Here is a 24,188-nt window from a genome sequence, read left to right on the forward strand (position 1 = left end):
TTATGAAATCCAACATTTGAGCATGCAGTTCTCAAAAGTTCTAGATGTATTAACAACTTACCAGTAAATAATTCAAGTTCAGCCTTCGGTATTTTATATAATTATTTTCTTATATTTATATATATTCTATGATTTACAACAACTAAAATTATCACAATGTATTTTGAATCATTACATGTTGGATATACATTTATAGAAAATTGCAGTGTCTTATTCTTAAAAATGAACATATCAGTATCTATTAAATGTTCATTAATTTTGTGGGTTGAATTTACTACTAAATTTTACCTTTTCTGTATTACAAATAAATTTTGAGAAATGTAAAAGTGATTAGATTCATTCAAGTCCCTCAGAACCACTATGAAATATGTTGTAAATGTGTTTTTAATTGATTTCAGATACTTACATGTCTTGAGCAAGACAAGTGTTACAAGAGACCGACTGCTTTTGAAATAAGAATGTTTCAGAAATTCATCTCAAAAATGCTTGAATGTAAAATGGAATCCTAAGATTTATGCACCGACACCTATTGAACAGATCCTTACCACACCTATTGAACATTCCCTCTTCTAGAATGTATGTAGAAACATATAAATTGTCTTCAGAAAAAAACAGGAGTCAAAGAAGTGAATCGTGTTCTTTCATAATCACTGTACATTTCCTTTTTACAGCACAATAAAAACCCTTCCTTTCACATGTTCACTTTCTAAATAACAATCATCTTTCCCCCACACAAAGGATAACAGCCACTGTGAGTTTTGAAACTTACAGTGAAAGTTTCTAATGGAATGCCCAGATAAATACTAGAAATATAACAAATTAAGATAAAACCTTTCCTCCAAAGTGCTGTCTACCACACCAAAGCACAAACCTGCTATATAAAAAGCAAAACTGAATTCTTTTTTCCTAAATAGAAGTTCACTCAAATATGAAGTTTTGTTTTTCACAAAAAGAATGTTCACTGAATTTCATACTTCCAATAAGAATTAGGCACCGCGGATAACCAGGGGGAAGAGCAGCCGCTGGACTCCCCCGCAGCAAATAAAGGAGACCAGCTGTATCCTAGCTCCGTCCCCCAAGGAAAGTGGCTCTGCTTTCCGATATGGCTTAGGAACGCCAGTTAATACATTTTACAGCCCTGGCCATCTGCCTGAGACGCGTACATCTTCCCGAGCCCACAAAACTCAATCACACAGCGTCGTGCTCAACTCCACTGTCATTTCACCCTCCGAGGGGAAATCCATAGAGGAAACCTATGGCAATTTTTAAAAGACACATTAGTTTAGCACAATCAACCCAGAGCTCACAGCACAAACTAATTAACTTACCAGCGTCTTGACTGAAGGCATTTAATCAGCATGAATTTTCTGTTTCGCGGAGTTTCAACACCGTTGGGTTTTCGTTTTGGTTTGTTGGTCTTTTATGTTTCCTCCATATTACGGGTTTCTCAGGATTTCAAACAGAAAATGAGACAAATCAGACCTTGAGCGAAGGGGCTTACCTTACAGGTAAGCACACGGCCGTGCGTTCTCCAGACAGCGGCCCCGCGCCGTCCCCGCAGCGGCTCTCGCGCAGCCGGGACCGGAACGCCGCCCCCGCCCCGCGTTTCCAGGGGCAGCCCGGCCTCGCCGCGGGGCGGGGAGCGGGTGTCAAAGGGCCCGCAGCTGGCGGGACTGCAAAGCTCGCGGACGACCAACGCTCAGCCTCTTCTTCCTTTTAAAGAGCGGGCGGGGTGTCCGCGCACACCTGTGATCCTAGCACTCTGGGAAGCCGAGGCAGGAGGGTCACTTGAGGTCAGGAGTTGAGACCAGCCTGAGCAAGAGTGAGACCCTGTCTCTATAATATTAAAATAATAATAATAATAATAAAGAGCGGGAGGGGGGTTGGAGGCTAGTTCACAAGCGCACGCGACCACGGAGCCGACAGTCCGGTGGCGATCCCAGCAGGACCCAGCGCCGTGCCTCGTGCGCCACGGGGTGGAGGGCTGCAGCACCCCAGAGCCGCCTCACAGCCGCCCACAGGGGAGTGAAGCGCAGATGGCGCTCCCTCTACCCCCGCCAGTCTCAGATTTAGGATGTCTGAGGTAAGGCCTGAGAATGTGCATTTCCAATCAGGTCCCAGGTGATGCTCAAACTGATGCGGGTCTGGGCCCCTAGCCCTGGCCCACGTGGGTGTCATTAAATACAGAAGTCTGACTCTGCGAATCTAGTGGTGAGACTACAGAGGCTTTGGGTTTGCCAAACCCCCAGCAGCAAACGTAACCTCGTGCCCTGGAGAGGCAAAGCTACGGACTGGAGGTGGAGGGCCTGGGTTCTCAGCTCTCCAGAGCTGGCTGGGAAGGCCTTTCCTGTTAGGTCAAAAACTCCAGGTACTTCCTCAAACCCACCTGCTGGACGTAGCAACGGAGAAATCTGTGCCCCTGCCCACCCCACTGCACGGGGTGGTCGCCCCCATTCCCCCAACATGACGGCCCGCCCTGCTCGCCCACCCAGCAGTAGCCACCACCACCACCACCCCCTCCCCCCATCCCCTGTGAAGACTGGAACCATATGACAGTCACTGAGAAGCAACTGACTTTAAGGCAGCTACTGATGGCGAAAATTGTAAGCAGCATATGCCCCACAGGCCATTGTGAGACCACGTGTCACACTCGTGCCTAATCATCAAACCATCCATTCACATGGCAGAAGGGACGTGGTTCCTGATGGGTTGTGATCTAGATCTCTAATAGAGGAAAACCAAGTAGGCATTTGGAGAGAACTTTTTACAGTGCCAGCCTCAGCTGTTTGGGGTTTAGCCAAAAACAGCCTAGAGGGTCTTTACTGTGCTCTGGGTTTGTAAGAGTGAGGTCCACGGGTAGTGCAGACAGGCTTCAAATACAGAGAAGCACCAACTTCATAAACTATAAAATAATGGTTATTAAAAGTCTTTACGGCCCCACCCAAGTCCAGTTTTCATTAAGACTGAATCCTGGTTTCTCTCATGTTGTGAGGCAGAGTTTCCTGATCCTTGAGGCAGAGACGTTAGTTTGGACAGGAGACGGTGTAGCTTGGGACACCCACCTGGCCAAGCACTGAAGCAGACAAGATGTTCATGTTTGCCAAGCTCAGCTTGCCTGTTTCCTCTCCCGGGTGTCTCTCCAGCATCCATATGGTCCTTCCTCCTTCCCACCTTAAGGGTTAAATTTTAAATGGTAGTTTAAAACAATCAGCTCCATGTGGTGGTACTTGCTCCTTAACAAGGTATCTGTGGAATGGAAACCATCATGAAGGAATTTCAACTGTGAGCCAATACCCAGGCAAAGATGGTGTGAGGGTGTAGAAAACAGACATCGCTCAAGTATCTACCTCGTGCCACACATGCTAAGCCCTTGCCTAGCATCTCATTTAATCCTCACACCAGCTCTGTGAGGTAAATAATACTGACCCCACTTTTCAGATGAGGAAATTGAGGCTCACAGAGCTTATATCAGCTACCTGAAGCCACATGGTAAGAAAGGAACTTAGTAGAATTTAACCATGCCCCACTTTCTTTTCTTTTTTTTGGAGACAGAGTCTCGCTCTTTTTGCCCTGGCTAGAGTGTTGTGGCATCAGCCTAGCTCACAGCAACCTCAAACTCCTGGGCTTAAGCAATCCTACTGCCTCAGCCTCCCGAGTAGCTGGGACTACAGGCATGTGCCACCATGCCCAGCTAATTTTTTCTATATATTTTTAGTTGTCCAGCTAATTTCTTTCTATTTTTAGTAGAGACAGAGTCTCGCTTTTGCTCAGGCTGGTCTTGAACTTCTTCTTTTTTTTTTTTTTTCCAATTTAATTTTACAGAATCAAAGAGTCTAACAGTATATCTTGTTAGATACAGTATGTCCTCATAATGTATACATTATTTCTTGTACAATGATATGAAATAATATGGGAAATATTCGTGATAAATTATTAAGTGAACAGTGCAAGTTAAAAACAACAGTTTCATATTTTTTTCCCCACTCCCCCTTTCCCGAGTCAGCACCTTCAAGTGTTACCACTCCCCAAACGGTGCGCAATGCACTCATTGTGTAGGCATACCCCATCCCCTCCCCCACCCCCCACCTCAGTCTGATGTCCAATTGGTGTCGTTCCCAGATTTGTATTTAGGTGATGATCAGGGATGGTCTTGAACTTCTAACCTCAAGTGATCCGCCCGCCTTGGCCTCCCAGAGTGCTAGGATTACAGGCGTGAGCCACCGCGCCCGGCCTATGCTCCACTTTCTATGTATATTATTATCTCATTTTATAAACAAGCCTGTGAGATAAATTCTATCATTAATGATCCCCATTTTATGGTTGAGAATATGGATGCTCAGGAAGGTTAGGTGACCTACCTAAGGTCACATGACCCATCGGTGCCTGAGACTTGAATCCAGGAGAGACTCCATGGTCCTGGTTACCTCCTCCACCTGTGCCTGCAGTCAGTCACAAATGAAGATGGCTTCAATGTCTGCTCTATGCAGAGCACTGTACCTCCTGCAGACACACTCCTGTGAGGCCAGCTCCTCATTCTAGGAAGGAGAGCTCTGTGTCTGCTGTAATGCTTCCTTCAGAAGGCATTCTACTCACAGGAACAGCGTGTTCTCTTTCTAGAGACCCTCAAACACCCACAGTAGCTGTTTATTATACAAGAAAATCTACTGCAGGAAATAATAAGCAGAGAATGAATGGGAGTGAGTAAATTTCCTTCTGACTCACCCTGTCCATCAAAAAGATGATGGTACCGAAGAACACAATCTTTGCCTGGTTTAACGCAGAGTGGGGAGGGTGGTTATTCCAACTCTACCTGAACCCTGAACCCTGATCAAAACTAGGAAAGAATTCCTGAGACAATTAATATTAATACCAATGGCCAGACCAAAAAACCCTGAGACCTAAGGTTGAGGACTGTACCTGTGCTCAGCAGGGTCCCAGTCTCCGAAAATATTCTACAACAGTGACTGAAACCCTCACCGTTAAGTCATCTTTTAGGGATAAAGTATTGGATGGTTAAAATTCAATCATGTTATATATATGATGGGTATTATTAATTTACTAGCATTTATTATGCTAATGAGATGAGTGAGCTTGCAGGATGAGCTAGATGCCACTTGTGAAAGCAAAGGAAGTGCATGTAGGACAGACACGTTTTGCTGTGAGGAGGAAGGAAAGCCTTTCTATCAAGGTGCACCTTCCTCACCCTCTCACCCCACCCTTTCTCTGTCTAGTGAAGCCTTACCCACCCTAAAGCTGAGAGCTGAGTAACGTGAAGAGCACATCAGCATCAGCCCAGCCCTCCTGTCATCTGTCAACACGGCCTGCACTGCAACTAGACAGTGCACACCGGTGTCTCTAGTATCCCCTTCGGCCCCATAGCACCCACTTTAGTACAGCAACAAATACTTGGGGAAGGCTTCAACTTAGAAAGATCAGAGGGAAGGGGTGGGGGGAGAATTTTCTGTGGGAAGGAAACTACCAAGAGGCAAAACAAACAAAACTCTGTCAAAGACAAGAAAGCAAAAACTGATATGAAAAAGTGGAAGGGAGGAATGAACCCTACAAATGACTAGAAGGATGTCATGCCAAAGGATGCCTTGGGATTGTTGCTCTTTCTTCTCTGAGCCTGGAGCCAAATGGGAGAGTTTGTGTCCTGGGATGCTCTTACCTGCTTCAGAGTATAACAGGAACAGGCTTGTCCCTCATACTACATGGGTATAAATTGGTCTGCTTTAATAGGATCTGAGAGATAAAACCCTAAACTTATGGAATTAATGAAAGAAGCGAAAGACTTATTGTACCTGTGGTAACACCTCTATCTGGTGGTGATGAATGGGAAAGATGGGATTACTAAGGCGATATGTCAGAGGCTATCTCAACTGAGCATAAATCAGAGTTCAGAAACTGTGATTTGACATTTGAAATTTGAATTTGGTGGATAAACCTGGAGACCATTATCCTTAGTGAAGTATCTCAGGAATGGAAAAGCAGATACATCATGTTCTTACTTATAAGTAGGAGCCAAACCAAAGATATATATATAGTGATTAAGAGCAGTAATGGACACTGGAAACTAAGAAGGGGGAAGGGTGGGAGGGGGTGAGGGATAAAAATCTTACCTATCGAGTACAATGTACACTATTCTGGTGACGGGTACACTGAAAGCCATGACTTCAGCGTGATACAATTTATGCACATAACAAAAAACACTTGTACCCCCTAATTTTTTTGAAATAAAAAATAAAATTAAAAAAAGAAGAAGAAAGTTGAAATTGGCTACAGCTCTATAGCATCAGTCTTTTGTGGAAATGACAATTAACCTAATATTTATTGAGCACCTTTCTAGCCCAGACATCATAGTAGGCAGGCTTACTTAGGTTGTTCATTTTTATTAATCCTCATACAATTCCCTGGAAATATCCCTGTTTTGCAGATAAGGAAACTGAGGCTCAGCAAGACATTACTTTTGTAAGGTCACCATGTGCATGTGGCAGAGTGAAAGTTTCCACCCAATTTTGTCCACTTACTTGCTAATGCCGTGCTTTCTCCCTGTTGCCTTGTGATGCTTTTCTTATTTGTTTCATAAGCCCAGGCAGGTCTGTCCTGTAGAGCCCAGATATTGGTGAATGAAGTTTTGAAAAGTTCTTGTCCAGGCATGACCACCTGTGAGCATATTTACATAACTTATTCTTTACCGATCTGTGTTTGGCTGGAGCCCTCAGTACGATGACCAAGGACATAAGCAACAAGGTGAACCTAACCTGATACCTGGACGCCCAGATCACAGGATGAGGTTACTCTGACCTGCAGTTTAAATGAACCACCTGGGCAACCAGCATCTATCTGCAGCCAACTCTATAAGTTACCCTCATTTGTCTCAGTCTTGGTATTTGATATTTTTAAACAGACAGGTAAAATGACTTTTTCTCCTGTCTACTGCTCCTTGAAGGTACTTAAATTCCACACAAATCTCTTGCATATCTTGAGTTTCTAATTTTCTAGCCATTTGAAACCAATATGAAGAACATACACTTCTGTCCTTACCCCTAATTCTGATTGAAGCAATTCTCTCTTGAGCTAGAAAAGAAATGAATGTGAATACCCAGTTGAGAAATAAAATGTTCAAGAACTGTTAGAAATGGTGGCAAATTGTAATATGCAATTTCACAAATGACTCAAATACAATTCTGAAAAGGTAGTTTCCTTTTTCTGTCTCAGAATAAGATAATATTAATAAAAAGTCAGACAGCGTAATATTCCCTGAAATGAGGTCAAAAAGGAGATGGGGTATAGACAGAGATAGGTTAAGAGGCCACAGATTCTAATAAACCAATTCCATAGAATTTAATATTTTAAAAAAATTGACTCAAGTTTTTTCTACTTCTTGTAAATATATTTAACATATTCAATTTCTCTGTCCATATTATGGAAAGTCACTAGAAATGCCTCATATTGTCCATTAGACTCACATCAACCAACTCTCCCACGGTGCACATTGCATAAGTGGCTTTTGCAAAAATACAGACCCGATTTTTTATGCACAGAGAGAAAGTGCTTCTTTCACATATGTCGTTGCTCGATCTGATGAGCCTAACCAGAAAAAGGAATTGTCTTCTCCATTATTCAATCTTCTCCTTTGCTGGGAATTACAACCAGAAAATGAACTCCTCCAAGTAGTTGACACAGCTACTCGGCGATCACCAGCGCTGTTTGATGTACTAGGATACCTGCTTTCTCCTCTCCCCTCACATTTTTTCTCTTCTTTTTATATCTCCACATATTATTTTTCTATCTATCCAGACAATTTCACTAACTAATCTCTCCTTGATGTTTCTGCTCACGTTCAAGCCAGGTCCTTCCCCAGTCTGCCTCCGCATATTCCACCAGCCACCAGCCACAACTTATGAAGAGAACTGCCCCTCTAGTACAACACTGCCTTTAGTTAACAAAGCACTCACATGGCCACATCATGCTGCACTTTTACACCAGCACAGTGATACTGATTTTATGACCAATTTGCAGATAAGGAAACTTGAGTGAGTTCTCCAGATTCACACTTACAGGAACACAGGTCTCTGATTCGTATACAGAAACATACCTGCCTCCTGGTGGGAGATTCAGTTCCTGCATTCCTAGCACGGGAGACTGAATGGCCACCGCACTGCCGCTGCTAGTATCCATAGGCTTGTCAGCCTGACCCCGTCCTTTGCTTCCCATCCTCCTTTATCCTCTCCCTCCCCTAGCTCAGTCTAAAATTCTGATTTCTTCAAGGGAGAAAATTCTTGACAGCTTCTTTAGTTATTTTTACCTTAAAGTTTTTCTGACACTCAACATTGCATTTATTCTTTCATAAAACACTCTTCTTTGAGAATGCTTGTTGCCCTCATGCATTTATCTCTTTGTGAGAATGCCCCCTTAATGCTAAAAAACAGTCATGCTTTGTCTGCTTGAGACACAAGGGATATGAGGGGGTTTGTTCTCAGATGATGATGGGGAGGAGGAGGATACAACTGCCATTCATTCAGCAGTTGCTTGTCAACCCTTTATCTGCACTATTTCACTTAATCCTCGAAACAGTCTGAGTTAAGTATTATTTATGTCTCCATGTTACAAATGAGAAGACAGACTCAGGGAGTTTAAGTAACTTGCCCAACATCACACAGCTAAGGAAAGACTAGAGGGTTCGAACCAGATTTGTTTTGCTCCAACGCCCATTCTGTCTGCACTGCTGGTTTCCTTAAGGCTTTGTACTCAAGTTGCAGGGAGATGACAAATGCATAAGAAACGATTTTAAATGCCTGTTACAAATGATAAGTGAAATGAAAAATGAATGGTGACAATCAGGAATTTTGTGGACTTTCAGAAGGTGAGATGTTGCTTTCTTGTGTGTTTGGATTCCTATCACAGATTGACAGTAATTCCCAGAGCGGGTCACCTGGGCTGACTGGAGGGCACTGATCTCCCCCTGGGGGTTCATCTGAATTCTACAGGTGCACAGACGCATCCTTGCATCCTTCCCTTGGAGTCCTTCATTCTTCCACTCTGATGCTTTGGAAGCTGCATTCATGGCACCTCTAGACTAGAAACTATCTCTATTTGCTCTGTCCTCCAAACTAACTTGTGGCTTGGAGGAGAGAGCATAGGACATCTACTGATAGAATGGAGAACCCTATTGGTGCAGATAGGTCAGGATCACCCACAGCAGGAATGGAACCCAGGATCAGAGTCAGGACTGGGGTCGGTTTTCAGCTCAACTACTCACCAGTTGTGTGCCCTTGGACATTTTCCTGACCTGTTTGATCTTCCCCTGCAAAATGAGAATAGCACAAGAATCTACTTCATAGGATTGTTTTCAGGAGGAAAATAAACGAAAAATTGTAACGTGCCTGACACCTTATAAATTCTCAATAAATGGTACCTTGAAAACAACCCAGAGATCCCTGAAACAAAGGGCTTCCCAGATATAAGGAAGCTTTGGCCTAAAAGAAGGCAAGAATCAGGTTTTCCTGTTACGTAAGTTTGGCCTCTGAGGATAGAGGAGGTAGGTGGCAGAGGGAATAAACGCCCTGCCTGGAGTGGGTGCTAGAGTTCTCTGCATACATCTCCCATTGGCATCTGACCGGACAATGAGTAATTTAGAGCAGCGTTTCCCCACATCCCTGGATTATAAGAGTCACCTGGGTCACTTATTTAAAATGCAGATTCCCAGGACCTTCTCCAGAAGGTTCTAAACCAGGCACTCTGGGGCAGGTCCTGGAAATGTCCACAAGGCCACTGGGTGATATCATGATCAGGGAAGCTTGGGAAACATTAAAGTGTTCAAGGTACTTATGTGTCCATAAGTATATACATTCTTATACAAGTATAAGAATATGCATAATGGGCAGATTTATCACCCCCGCCTTACAGGAAAAGTAACTGAGGTCCAACAAGACTCAGCAGTGTGCAGAAGCTTGTTCACACTGGCTCAAGAGAGCTGATTGTCAAATACCTAAGGAATTTGCAGTTCAGTTGATAAACCCATGGTAGCTTGAATTTGGCCATGGTGTAGTACTTACACTACAGATTTCTCCTGGCCAGAGAAGAGCTCGGGTGCTCAGCTCTGTTTCCTTCTGAACAACACAGGGATTTATTGAAGTGAACACTTCTTGGCTATTCTCTGGTTTTCGGTCCATGGCTCCATTTGAATATTGTCTTTTCCTCTACAGAAATCCACAAATACTGCATACAAATCAGCACATCAGAGCTTTTTTTTTTTAATAAAAGAGCTAGTTTAACTTGCACATCACTGAGTCAGGGTAAGAAATTTGTCTCACTGTTAGCAATAGAGCTGAAGCTTACCTGTGTTCTCACTCCCTAATCCAAGTGCACTCTCCTCCTGCATTTAGCTTCCTTCATTGTCCCTAGAACCTCCAGTCCTGGATTTATTAAGGGATCAAATGGTACAAAGGATCACCTGCTGTGGAGTTGGGTCAGTTTCTAGTTAAAGAAGCTGAGTTAGTTTTCCAGAACAGGTTCATGTCTCCCTCTAGTGGACGGGACAAAATATGACAAGCCAGATTTCTATTTATTTATTTATTTATTTATTTTATTTATTTATTTATTTTTTTTGAGACAGAGTCTCTCTCTGTTGCCCAGGCTAGAGTGAGTGCCGTGGCATCAGCCTAGCTCACAGCAACCTCAAACTCCTGAGCTCAAGCGATCCTCCTGTCTCAGCCTCCCGAGTAGCTGGGACTACAGGCATGCGCCACTATGCCCGGCTAATTTTTTCTATACATATTTTTAGCTGTCCATATAATTTCTTTCTATTTTTAGTAGAGATGGGGTCTCGCTCTTGCTCAGGCCGGTCTCGAACTCCTGAGCTCAAACGATCCGCCCACCTCGGCCTCCCAGAGTGCTAGGATTACATCTATTTATTTTTAAATCGTGTGATATGTGTGTGTTGAAACAGTATATAGTTCAACTAATTTCCAATAGCAGCACAAAAATTTCCTTCTGTTTTCATTCGTTTAATATCTAATTCATCCAATATTTATTATTTACTATGTGTCAGATGTTGAGGTATAAAGATGATTAATAGTGTGCAATGTTAAAAAAGAATGACGTAATTCACTATAAATTGAGATAGAAAGATTGCCTAGAAATATTAAAAGAAAAAACTCAGAGTGCAGGATGGTATGAATAATAAACTACCATTTGTCTATAAATGGGGAAGAAAGGCCAAGCACAGTGGCTCACACCTGTAATCCTAGCACTCTGGGAGGCCAAGGCGGGAGGATTGCTTGAGGCCAGGAGTTCAAGACCAGCCTGAGGAAGAGTGAAACCCCATTTCTACAAAAAATAGAAAAAATTAGCTGGTTGTAGTGGTGTGTGCCTGTAGACCCAGCTACTTGGGAGGCTGAGGCAAAAGAATTGCTTGAGCCCAGGAGTTAGAGGTTGCTGTGAGCTAGGCTGATACCACGGGACTCTAGCCCAGGTGACAGAGCGAGATTCTGTCTCAGAAAAAAAAGAAAATTAACAAGAGAAAAATGAAGGAAGCAGGTCCTGCATTCAGTTACTAGGGAGGGAATTTACACATGTATACAAAGGAGTGTGATCAGACAGTGTGCTACAGACACTGGGCAGAGGCCCCTACCCTAACCCTCAAGGGCCAGGGGAGGGAGAATGGAAGCAGGAAAGATCATGAGAGGCCACGTTAAAGAGGACCTTGTATGCCAGGCTGAAGAGCTTTCCCTTTATTCTGTAGGCAACAGTGAGCCATTCGAAGACTCTCCAAAGCAGGAGACTAATGAGTAGATTCACATTTTAAAGGATCATTGTGGCATGGCAGCAGTGTTGAGAAGGATTTGAGAAGGTCTCACTAGAGGTAAGGTAGAGTCATGAGCCCTTTCCAGTAATTTCCCAGCTTCAAAGACCTGTTATCTAGGGTCAGAGGCTTCAGAGTAAGAACAGGAATAGGCTTGGTTGAGTCTAGATTAAAAATAATTTCTGGGTCTTTATTCAGATGACTAACTTGTTCTTGGTCTGGGGAGGAGAGTAAGTTATGTGTAATTCACATACAGTGTGCTTGCACACCACCCAGTACTTTACAAATGACACCTAATAAACTCTCATTATAACCCTATAAAATAGGTACTATTATTCGGCTAAATTGTGTAACTGAGAAGACAAAACAGGTTAATCAGTTTGCCCAAAGTCAGATAGCTAAAAAGCAGTCAGAAAGATTTGAGCCTATCTGCCTTATTGTGAAGCTCATGTTTTCAATGATCAGCATAGAGTCTTCTCTAAACTGATCAACAGAAAGCCCAGTTCCCTCTCACTGCCAAAACCTCACCTTTTAATATATCCCTTTCCTTCCAGCCAGGCCCAGGCAAAACAGCAGAAGGGTCAGTTGAACTTTCTTCTTCCCATCTCCTCACCCAACTCTGTCTCAGCCTCCCCATCTCCTTCCCAGACCCCCTCTCCTTCCCCACCCCCTCATCTCTATCCCAGGTCCTTCATCTCCCTCTCTACTCCCTATGCTTTATGGTTCTTCCTCCCTGTTATATTGAAAACCTAGGGCTTCCCGGCTCCTTTCCCAAAATCGACTGTATTGTCAGAAAGTACCAATACGCTAAGATAGAAAAAGATTGCCATCTTAAGGTAAAGTTCTAGATGTGGAATCCCAGGCCCCTCGCACTGGGCAGAACTGGGTGAGGGCAGGGAGGCAGACAGTTCCCCGGCAGCCCAGGCAGCTCTGTGTATAGGAAGGTCTTCCCGGGGGCTCTTCTCCTCCAGAGATTCCCCCAACCCCCCTTGCAGTGTTTCTTGGAAAGGGAAAATGTATAGGCTGATCTCCGTGAGATTCTTTTTCCCCCTTGCCCAGTTTTCCACAATGAAAGCAAGAGGGAGGAAAGGAAGAAGAGGAAATTAGCCAGGGATAGCTCACACTCAGGAGCTTCACGGCAGACTACCAGAGTAGCCTCAAGACCTGACAGATGCCCTCACTCCTTTGTGTGGCCCCTGACATTTGTAGGGCCTGGGGCAAGAGTACAAATGACGGCTCACAAGCCACATGTCTAAATTTTTAAAAATGAAAAATCAAGCTAACAAACTGTTAAACAAAATGTACTTTAACAAATATATTTTGCAAATATACCTTTCAAATGACAAAATTGGAAAGTATATGTAAAGCTACAGTTTGCTAGAACTGAAAGTTGGCAAAATATCAAAATGATTGGATTTATTACTGTGTATGTCTGGGTTTTGTTGATGGGGCAGCAATGTTTGGATTCATAATAATGTTTGGATGAGTAGTAAGTAGCACGAAAACATACATAATTCACAATTACTCCATAAAAGTGATTTCTTTGGCTTTTTTTCCCCCAGAAATTCACCAATTATTTTGTTATAATCAAGTTTTGTGGTTTTTGGTTTTGGTTTTTTTTTTTTGAGATGGAGTCTCACTCTGATGCCCGGGCCAGAGTGCAGTGGCATCACCATAGCTCAGTGCAACCTCTAACTCCTGGGCTCAAATGATCCTCCTGCCACAGCCTCCCAAGTAGCTGGGCCTACAAGCGCACACCACCACGCCCAGCTAATTTTTCTATTGTTAGTAGAGATGGGTCTTGCTCAGGCTGGTCTCAAATTCTTGGTCTCAAGCAATCCTCCCACCTTGGCCTCCCAAAGTGCTAGGATTACAGGCATGAGCCACCATGCCTGGGTTTAATCAAATTTTTATGTAATTTATATTCTATTATCTAAAGGATAAAAAGGAAATGTAATTGTTTTTCTTTTTTCTTTTTTTCCTGTCCATTGTGTGTCCTATGTAATTGTTTTTCAAAAGTAATCTCAAAGTGAACACAAATTTGAATATATATTTATCCAAAAAGTAAATTAAACTATTAAAAAAGTTGAAATTGGTTTTAACTGTTTTCAAAAGAGCTATTTTTCTTCTAAAATATTAAAAATGAACTGCTTATGAAAATTAACAGGCCGAATACAATTTATAGTTAACAAAATCAAGATTTTTAAATCAAAGTTATTTAAAGCTAAATTTTTAAAACATTTATTATACTGTATGAAATATTTTATAAAAATGAAAGTAGTCACAATTCTAACATTTAATGTCCATCGTGTTGATGCAGTAAAGAAGCATGTTATGTCTAGAGCTACCTATATACAAACTTAAGGGTCAATATGAAGTGTTTAATACTGCAGAATGTTCCTCGGCTTCTATGTCTAGTTGTTGCAAACACTGTGCTAATTTCTGAATAGCTCTGGAACCATAATATTTGAACACAAAGAGAAGCAAGAAAATGGGACTATAGAAAAATGATACTACATTAAGCAAGAAACAGCTATATTTGGTCTTGAGAAGAATTATACAAGTTAATTTGTCTTTTTTCTTACCCAAGTGCTTCTACTGCTCAACTCTGTCCTATCCTTCAAAATGTGTCCACCTCTGACATCAGCAGCAACACAAATCTTTATGGCATTTGGTCACAGTTGGATTTTAATTCAAGAACATGGACCTAGAAAAACACAAAGAAAGGTCCCTTCCATGAGTAGCTTGTTGAGAGTTTTTATTAGGAATGGATGTTAGATTTTATCAAATGCTTTTTGTGCATCTGTTGAGACAATCATATGGTTATTTGTTTATTTGTTAATATGGTAAATTGTATTGATTGGGTTTTGAAATGAAGGCTTATATTCCTGAAATAAACTCCAGTTGGTCATAATGCATTATCCTTTTTGGTTATTGTTATTTTTGATTTGCCAAAATTTTCTTGAGAATTTTTGTGCCTATGTTCCTGAAAACTATCGAGCTATAGTTTTCTTTTCTTGGAATGTCTTTGTCAGGTTTTAGTATCTGGGTAATGCTGTTACCCTGGAATGAGTTGGGAAGTATTCTATCCTCTTCAATTTTCTGAAAGAGGTTGTATAAATCCGGTATTATTTCTCCTTGAACATTTGGTAGAATACACCACTGAAACCATCTGGGCTTGGAATTTTCCTTATGGGAAGGTTTTAAACTATAATTTTTTTTTTTTTCTTAGCCAGGGTCTTGCTCTGTCACTCTGGCTAGAGTGCAGTGGTGTCATCATAGCTCGCTGCAACCTTAAACTACTGAGCTCAAGCAATTCTCCCGCCTCAGCCTCTTCAATAGCTGAGACTACAGGCACCCACCACCAAACCCGGCCCCACCACGCCCGGCTAATTTTTTCTATTTTTGGTAGAGACAGGGCCTCACTCTTGCTCAGGCTTGTCTTGAACTCCTGACCTTAAGTGATCCTCCTACATCTGCCTCCCAAAGTGCTAGGATTACAGGTATGAGCCACCACGCCTGGCCTTAAACTCTAATTTCTTGAATAGATACAGGAATATTCAGGTCATCTCTTCTTGTATGACTTTTCATAATTTGTGTTTTTCAAGGAATTTGTCCATTTTATCTATGTTGTTGAATTTTTTGTTATAAAGTTGTTCATATTCTTCCCTTATTATCCTTTTAATATCTGTAGAATCTCTAGTGACATCACCTCTCTCATTCCTGATATTTGTAATTTGTGTTTTCTCTCTCTTTTTTTTCTAATGAGTCTGGCTAGAATTTTGTTAATTTTATTGATCTTCTCAAAGAACCAGTTTTCTCTGTTGTTTTTCTGTTTTCTATTTTATAGATTTCTGTTCAAATTTTTATTATTTCCTTTTTTCTATTTATTCTGTGTTTAAATTGCTCTTCATTTTCTGATTTCTTTTTTTTTTTTTTTTTTGAGACAGAGTCTTGCTTTGTTGCCCTGGCTAGAGTGCCGTGGCGTCAGCCTAGCTCACAGCAACCTCAAACTCCTGGGCTTAAGCGATCCTTCTGCCTCAGCCTCCCAAGTAGCTGGGACTACAGGCATGCGCCGCCATGCCCGGCTAATTTTTTCTATATATATTTTAGTTGTCCATATAGTTTCTTTCTATTTTTAGTAGAGACGGGGTCTCACTCTTGCTCAGGCTGGTCTCGAACTCCTGACCTTGAGCGATCCACCCGCCTCGCCTCGGCCTCCCAGAGTGCTAGGATTATAGGCGTGAGCCACCGCGCCCGGCCCATTTTCTGATTTCTTAAGGGAGAAGCTGAGGTCATTGATTTGAGACATTTCTTATTTTCTAACATAGACATTTAGTGCTATAAGTTTCCCTCTAAGTACTGCATTAGTGGCATCCCACAAGTTTTATCTTGTGTTTTCATTTTCAGATAGTTCAAAATACTTTCCAATTTCTCTTTGGATTTTTTGTTTGTTTGTTTGTTTTTTACCAATGTGTGATTTAGAAGTTTTAGTTTCTAAATACTTGGAAATTTTTGTTAATACAAATTTTCATCTGGTATCATTTTCCTTCTTCCTGAAAAACTTGTATACAAAGAAATGACCTGTCAAGCCACAAGACAGACATGTAGGAACCTTAAATATATATTACTAAGTGAAACAAGCCAGTCTAAGGCTTAAGGCTTTTCAAATAATTGAATCAGACCCCCCCAGATGATCTGGGATAATCTCCTTTACTTAAAGTCAACATAAACACACACACACACTCATTCATTCATATATTCACACATATATCCTCCCCCCCCCCCCCCCCACTTCTTGGATTATATTGTAACCTCACTAGATAAGAAAAAATGTCAGGCTGAGCATGGTGGCTCATGCCTATAATCCTAGCACTCTGGGAGGACAAAGCAGGAGGATTGCTTGGGGTTAGGAGTTTGAGAACAAACTGAGCAAGAGCGACACCCCATCTCTACTAAAAATAGAAACAAAATATTAGCCAGGCGTGGTGGTGAGTGCCTGTAGTCCCAGCTACTTGGGAGGCTGAGGCAGGAGGATTGCTGGAATCCAGGAGTTTGAGGTTGCTGTGAGCTAGGATGACGCCATGGCACTCTAGCCTGGGCAACAGAGTGAGACTGTCTCAAAAAAAAAATAAAATAAAATAAAGAAAAAGAATGTCAAATGAATAGTGGGAAAAACCACATGAAGTGCCAGCCTCTGTTGGGCGAGATTGTGAGGGCTGTGGGCCACTTCTTTCCTTGACCAGTTTATTTGACTTTCAGTTCCTTTCTGTTCTGTTTCAGATTCTTCCAGCCTTTGGTAGTATTACTAGGATCTGAAAATCCACTTCCATTCCCAGTATATTGTATGGAAATAAAGATGGAAATGGCAACATTAAGAAATATATATCAATGTTCAGCTATTTCTGGCATATCATGGTTCAGTATTTTTTCAGAATCTGGAACAGAAACTTGAATGGAAAAAGGGTTCTTAACATGGCCATCATGAAGGACACTGAAGAGAGAATTAATCAGTTGATTTCATTTCTCACAGGCTGAAAGAGTCTATTTCTCTCTTAGAATCCCGAATGGAAGTCTTGGCTTCTTCAGACTGTCCCTAGGGCCTAAGCATATGCTGCCATAAAGCCTGTCACATCCAAAACCATCATATTATGTTAACTTGCACACCGCTCCTTTACCCCACTATCCCATAACTCCTGCTGCTTTATATTGAGGAGAAAATTCAGTTTAGAAGTCTCCCTCTATGTGATTCTCCTCTAATTCCCACTCTTGATCCTTGAAAAGAGATAATATACCTAAAGCATTTGGCACAGTGCTTGGCATGCAGTTGGTGTTTGGTAAATGGTAGCTATGATTGCCAAATTCTTCTTTCTGTCACCATAATGGTGTAAAAGCAGAATTATCTGTCATTTCTAGAGTCCCTAAAGAACAGAAGGAGAGCCCCCATAATTCATACCCATTAGCTGCTTAAAAGAGTATGTATGTTATGTAACTGGTAGATGTTACACAAGCCAAGGGCATTGTGGTATAATATTTAAATAGAATTAGCCTGAGAAAGAGTGAGACCCTGTCTCTACAAAAAGAAAAATTAGCCAGGCGCTGTGTCATGTGCCTGTAGTCCCAGCTACTTGGGAGGCTGAGGCAGGAGGATTGCTTGAGCCCAGGAGTATGAGGTTGCAGTGAGCTATGATGACACCACTGTGCTCTAGTCCAGGTGACAGAGCGAGACTCTGTCTCAATGAATATATATATATGTGTGTGTGTATGTGTGTGTGTGTATACTTCCTTGAGATCCAGTCAGGGCTGCTCCTTTAGAATTCCTGCATTTGAATACAGCATAATAAAGGATGAAGTAACCTCAGTAAATTTGTGTCCAGCCAAGGGCTGTTTTGAAAAACCCACTGAAACCCCAAAACGGTAAGAAAAAGACAGTAAGATGTTCCAAGATGAAAATATAACATGTATTACAGTAATATATGGTTATTTAATATATAATTATAAAGATCCAAAGGTGAAATTATATAAAAGTGCAGTTGCCTTTTTCAGGAAATTCTGGGGAGCTTTTACATACTTGCTTTAGCAAGGCCAAACACAGCAGTTTTACATCTGTCCATCTTGCCTGTGTCCTTAAAAGTCCTTAATAGATGCAACAAAAATGGCATATTGATCTCAAAATTTCATTTACAGTGCATTCAAAACACTTAACAATTTAATCTGTCTGACCTACTCCTATTTCATGTTCCTGGTCATTCTCTGTCAATTACCTAGTACACCCTTTCCTGCAAAATGAAGCCATTTTTTTGTATTAGATTTTTACTCACAGTACTCTAAAATCATTTCAACTTACAGCTGGGCTTAGAAGATTTAAGGATGCTAAAATTACAAAGAAAGGATATTGACTTAGGGGTTGATTTCAAAATAATTCAGGAGCCCTACTGGCTTGGGGGCAGTTAAGCAATACTAAAGAAAATTATATTAAAATGCATTAGAAGGGCTGGGCAAAGTGACTCAGGCCTATAATCCCAGCACTTTGGGAGGCTAAGGCAGGAAGATCACTTGAGCCCAGGAGTTTGAGGCTGCAGTGAACTATGATCATTGCACTCTACCTTGGGCAACAGAGCGAGATCCTGTTAATCAATCAATCAATCAATTGCATTAGAAAGAGAATTTTGTAAAACTCTAATTTAAATTTATGTTTGGGCCTCTTGATATTTCAAAACCAACTGTTTGACTTACTGGTAGTACAATGATTTTGTGTTACATTTTAAAAGCCTACAACATTTTTTCCCAGCTACAACATTCTCTACTAGCCATTGCATAGTGATACAATCAATGATGATTAACATTAGATAAGTTGAAGACAACTCACATCTGTGCTGTGAAACAAATATCAATCCTAGGTGTAGGGTAATGCATTATTTATTAAAACATTGGTAGAAAGCTATGCAAAGACAGAAGGAAAAAAATTATCAGGAAAAAATAGGGTATGGACTTCATCTTGGGCAGAATAGTCATATTTATTCTATAGAAAAATTGTATTTGTAATATGGTCACTCCCTGTGACTAAAGGGAAAGAATTTAAAAACTTAAACCCACAATCTCAGACCATTATTTCAGATTATTGGGCCAATCAATTTATCTGTGAGAAACAAATGTGACTTTCTTATCAGAGTTACAAACATAATTTAATTATTAAAGTCATTATTTGAAAGTACCTTTATACTCCTTACTTGCAATGTTTCTCTTCTATTTAATTAATTTTGCCTATAAAGTCAAATACAGGGTTGAAACAACTGTAATTATCCAAAAGATAGGTCTATCTTTAAACTGCCTTTGAAGAATTAAACTACCATATTTTATTTGTCAAGTAAACTTTTATGTACAAACATCTACTTAATAATGAAATTAGGGCAAATCTTTCGCTATAATAAAAGTTAATGCTGAGGAGGATGTGGAGCAATAGGAACCCTCATTCATTGCTAATGGGAATGCAAAATGGAAGAGCCACTTCATAAAAACAGTTTGGCAGTTTCTTTGAAAACTAAACATACTATTATAATATGATCTAAAAATAACACTCCTTGGTTTTTACCCAAGTGAGTTGAAAATGTACATCTACATAAAAACCTGCCATGAATGCTTATAGCAGCTATATTCATAATTGCCAAAAATTAGAAGCAACCAAGATTTACCACTAGGTGAATGGATAACCAAACTGTGGTATATCTGTATATAGAATATTATGTAGCAATAAAAAGCAATAAGCTATAACCCTTAATCTTTTACTAAGTGAAAGAAGCCAATATGAAAATGCCACATCTGTACAATTCCAAATATGTGACATTCTGGAAAAGGCAAAATTATGGAGACAGTAAAAAGATCAGTGGTTGCCAGTGGTTTGGGGTGGGACAGGAGGAGGAAGGAATGAATAGATAGAACACAGTACATGTTTAGGGCAGTGAAATTACTCTGTATGATAACATAATGGTATATACGTGTCATTAAAATTTGTCAAAACCCATAGAATATACAACACAAAGAGTGGATCCTAATGTAAACTATTGAATTTAGTTAATAATAATGTATCAATATTGATTCATCAATTGTAACAAATGTATCACATTAATGCAAGTTTTTACTAATAGGGGAAACTGAGGGGGAAGGGAGTATATGGGAACTCTGTGCTTTATACTCAGTTTTTCTGTAAACCTAAAATTACCTTATAAAAAATAAAGTATTAATTTTTTTTTAGAGATACTTTAAACAGATTCAAGTAGACCTACCATTCGATCCAGCAATCCCATTATTGGGCATCTACCCAGAGGAACAAAAGTCATGCTATAAAAAAGACACCTGTACCAGAATGTTTATAGCAGCACAATTCACAATTGCAAAGATGTGTAAACAACCCAAATGCCCATCAATTCATGAGTGGATTAGTAAATTGTGGTACATGTATACCATGGAATATTACTCAGCTATAAGAAATAACGGTGATATGGAGTCCCTTTTGTTCTCCTGGATAGAGTTGGAACCCATTCTATTAAGTGAAGTATCCCAAGAATGGAAAAACAAGCACCACATGTACTCACCAGCAAATTGGTTTCCCTGATCATCACCTAAGTGTACATTTGGGAATAACACCAATTGGGTATCGGACTGAGGTGGGGGGTGGGGAGAGGGGATGGATGTATAACTACATGATGAGTGCGTTGCACCGTCTGGGGAATGGTCACGATTGAATGTTCTGACTCGGGGGGATGGGAGGGGAGGGGATGGGTGCATAACTACATGATGAGTGCGTTCCGCACCGTCTAGGGGGAATGGTTACGCTTGACTGTTCTGACTCGGGAGGATGGGCGGGACATGGGCAGTTATGTGGCCTGAACTTTTGTACCCCCATGATGATAAGCTGAAATTTAAAAAAAAAAAAAAATACTAACTTTTTAAAATGTAGTATATCCACACAATGGAATACTATTGAGTAATAAAAAACCCAGTACTGACGCTTGCTATTATACAACATGGATGGACTTCATAAACCTAATGCTAACTAAAAAAAATTAAATAAAAAAGATATAAAAGACTGCATATTATAATCATTTATTTTGATGAAATTTCCAGAAAAGGCAAATCTATAGAGACCAAAAGCAGATTGGTGGTACTAGTAGTAAGAGATGGCATTGATTGCCTAGCGGCAAAGGGGCCTTTTTGGGGTGATGGAAACATTCTTAAATTGGATTGTGGTGGTGTTTGTCCAACTGTATAAATTTACTAAAAGTCATTGAACTGTATACTTAAAAATGAGTGAATTTTATGGCATGTAACTATCTCAATAAAGATTTTTAAAAATCATATAAACAAAAGGATAGCCATAAACACATCCAACTGATTGCCTATGGGTACAGGGAATGGAAGCAGGGAATGGAACCAAAAAGAATAAACAAATTAAATAAGAGACAGATCCTTCATGGCCCAAAAAGATGAGACATGAACTAAGGAATTTAATTATTGTAACCTTCTGCACATAAGATCCAAATTATGGGAAGAAGGTACAGTTTGTAGAAGAGGAAAGCCAAGTAGTCAACAAGCATATAAAAAGATACTTACCCTTACTAGCAGTTAGGAAAATGACAATGAAGTCTTTTTTTTTTAACCCAACTAAGAAAAACAAAAACAATTACTGCATTCAGTGTTGGCTATGATGTAAAGGAGTATGACACACTCTCAAATGAACTGCTTCTCTTTTTTGGAAAGTAGTACTCTGGCAATAGCTATTAGAATTTAAAATACTCATACACTGTGACCCTATCAGCTTATGGAACTTAATCCTGTAGAAACAAAAGCACTAGTGTGGAAGGATATATGTTGAAAGATACTTATTTTCATATTATTTGTAGTGATTGAAAAAAGGAAATAATTTTATTGTCCATCAATAGGGGAATGGTTGAATAAATTAAGATATACATAGTACTATAGAGGATTATACAGTTATCAAAGGAATCTCATATATGTGTGTGTGTATATATATAATCTTTTGACTTACAATATAAGCATGAGGCACTATTTTTTTTTTTTTTGAGACAGAGTCTTGCTTTGTTGCCCGGGTGTCAGCCTAGCTCACAGCAACCTCAAACTCCTGGGCTTAAGCAATCTTTCTGCCTCAGCCTCCTGAGTAGCTGGGACTACAGGCATGCGCCACCATGCCCAGCTAATTTTTTCTATATATAATTTTAGTTGGCCAGATAATTTCTTTCTATTTTTTAGTAGAGACGGGGTCTCGCTCTTGCTCAGGCTGGTCTCGAACTCCTGACCTCAAGTGATCCACCCGCCTTGGCCTCCCAGAGTGCTAGGATTACAAGCGTGAGCCACCAAGCCCGGCCTGAGGCACTATTAAGTAGAAAAAGTTGCAGAATATTTTTATTAGAATGATCCCAGTTTTGTAAAAACACCACTACTTTTATATATCTATATATATGTTTACATATTTTCATAACTATGGTGATGGTAATATTGGGTATTGAGGTGAGATAGGCAGAGAGAAGATTGGGAAAAATTGTTATGGTTTTCTTAAAACCCTTTAGCATGATTTCAAGCATTGTGGTAAGTCCATGTTACTTTGTATACTCTTAAGACAATTTAATAAAAAATTATTTTTATTTGCATGGACAAACCATTCAATGCATTATTCAAGGGTAGAGGGAAAGGCTATATGAGATAATGTATTTATCTTTAAACTCGATGGGGTATATTGCTGACTTTACTTCATTAAGTACTATACGTTTTTTGTTTTTTTTTTTGAGGCAGAGTCTCACTCTGTTGCCCGGCCTAGAGTGCCGTGGCGTCAGCCTAGCTCACAGCAACCTCAAACTCCTGGGCTCAAGCAATCCTTCTGCCTCAGCTTCCCAAGTAGCTGGGAATACAGGCATGCGCCACCATGCCTGGCTAATTTTTTTCTATATATATTTTAGTTGTCCATATAATTTCTTTTTTTTTTTTTTTAGTAGAGATGGGGTCTCGCTTTTGCTCAGGCTGGTCTTGAACTTCTGAGCTCAAATGATCCACCCGCCTCGGGCTCCCAGAGTGCTAGGATTACAGGCGTGAGCCACCGCGCCCAGCCAGTACTATAAGTTTTAAAACTTGTGGTTGCTCAATAAATGTTGAATGAATGATGAGATCAGTCATTGTGTAAGTAAAATAACTGAGTACGGAAGCCAGGCTTCAAGATGGCCACCAGTGATCTGTGCCACCTGGTACCTTACCTAGTCCCCAGCCACATTGTACCAGGTCGGTCTGTATGACTAACAGAATATGGCAGAAGTGACAATATGGACCTTATAAGATTAGGTTATAAAAGACACTATAGCTTCCATATTATATTGATGGTTTTATCTATCAAATGTGTACTCAGTGGGAAAATGGGAGACATGGAAAACTGTAGACTTTCTGGTGAAATCAGAAGCATAACTTTAAGGATTTACAGGTATTTTTCCTCACTTTTCCAATCTGAAGTGAAATATAGTTTGACCAGCTTTCTACATTAAGTGAAAGTTATTAATATTAAAATATCAATTTAATTGCCCAAAGTAACACCTATAATTTAGGAAATTCTTTTTTTCTACCTAAGGCTGATCTTTCTTAAAAAAAGTCATTGAAAGCAATTTTTCCTTCCAGATATCTCAAGGATCTGTTTTGTTCCCTACATTTTTCTTCAGCTTGGAATGATGCATAGTCAGCTCTTCATAAAGATGGTGCAGCCTCTCCATTTGCTGAGTGAGCATCTGAATTTCCTGATGAAGACCTTCCGCTCTGTACAGAAAAAGAAAAAAACACTTCCTGATAGTTACCAGTTATATTTATAGTGACACTGCAGTGACAGAAA

General features: G+C 40.4%; 2 protein-coding genes across 10 annotated transcripts in view; both read right to left on the reverse strand.

Annotated features, from left to right (window-relative positions):
• Positions 1 to 24,188, reverse strand: part of ESR2 (estrogen receptor 2) — a 196,949-nt gene that overhangs the window by 61,954 nt on the left and 110,807 nt on the right. Inside the window, exons 1-7 of one of the 9 annotated variants that reach the window (XM_069487481.1) lie at positions 23,929 to 23,990; positions 14,392 to 14,513; positions 10,059 to 10,202; positions 9,263 to 9,307; positions 6,528 to 6,663; positions 3,063 to 3,246; positions 1,329 to 1,446 (exon numbers count right to left, since the gene is read on the reverse strand). The gene's annotated coding sequence lies outside the window, so the exon portion shown is untranslated. Of the gene's footprint in view, positions 1 to 1,328; positions 3,247 to 4,358; positions 4,440 to 6,527; positions 6,664 to 7,044; positions 7,078 to 9,262; positions 9,308 to 10,058; positions 10,247 to 14,391; positions 15,634 to 23,928; positions 23,991 to 24,188 lie in introns of those variants that run through there. The other 8 variants (XM_069487501.1, XM_069487490.1, XM_069487518.1 and 5 more) reach the window with 8 other exon arrangements.
• Positions 24,035 to 24,188, reverse strand: part of LOC138395101 (coiled-coil domain-containing protein 170-like) — a 62,207-nt gene continuing 62,053 nt past the window's right edge. The window contains exon 12 of the mRNA XM_069487545.1: positions 24,035 to 24,115. Coding sequence (XP_069343646.1) covers positions 24,047 to 24,115 — 69 coding nt within the window. The 3' untranslated portion in view covers positions 24,035 to 24,046. The remainder of the gene's footprint in view (positions 24,116 to 24,188) is intronic.

This window comes from Eulemur rufifrons, chromosome 2 (genome assembly GCF_041146395.1).
Source record: "Eulemur rufifrons isolate Redbay chromosome 2, OSU_ERuf_1, whole genome shotgun sequence".
NCBI lineage: Eukaryota > Metazoa > Chordata > Mammalia > Primates > Lemuridae > Eulemur > Eulemur rufifrons.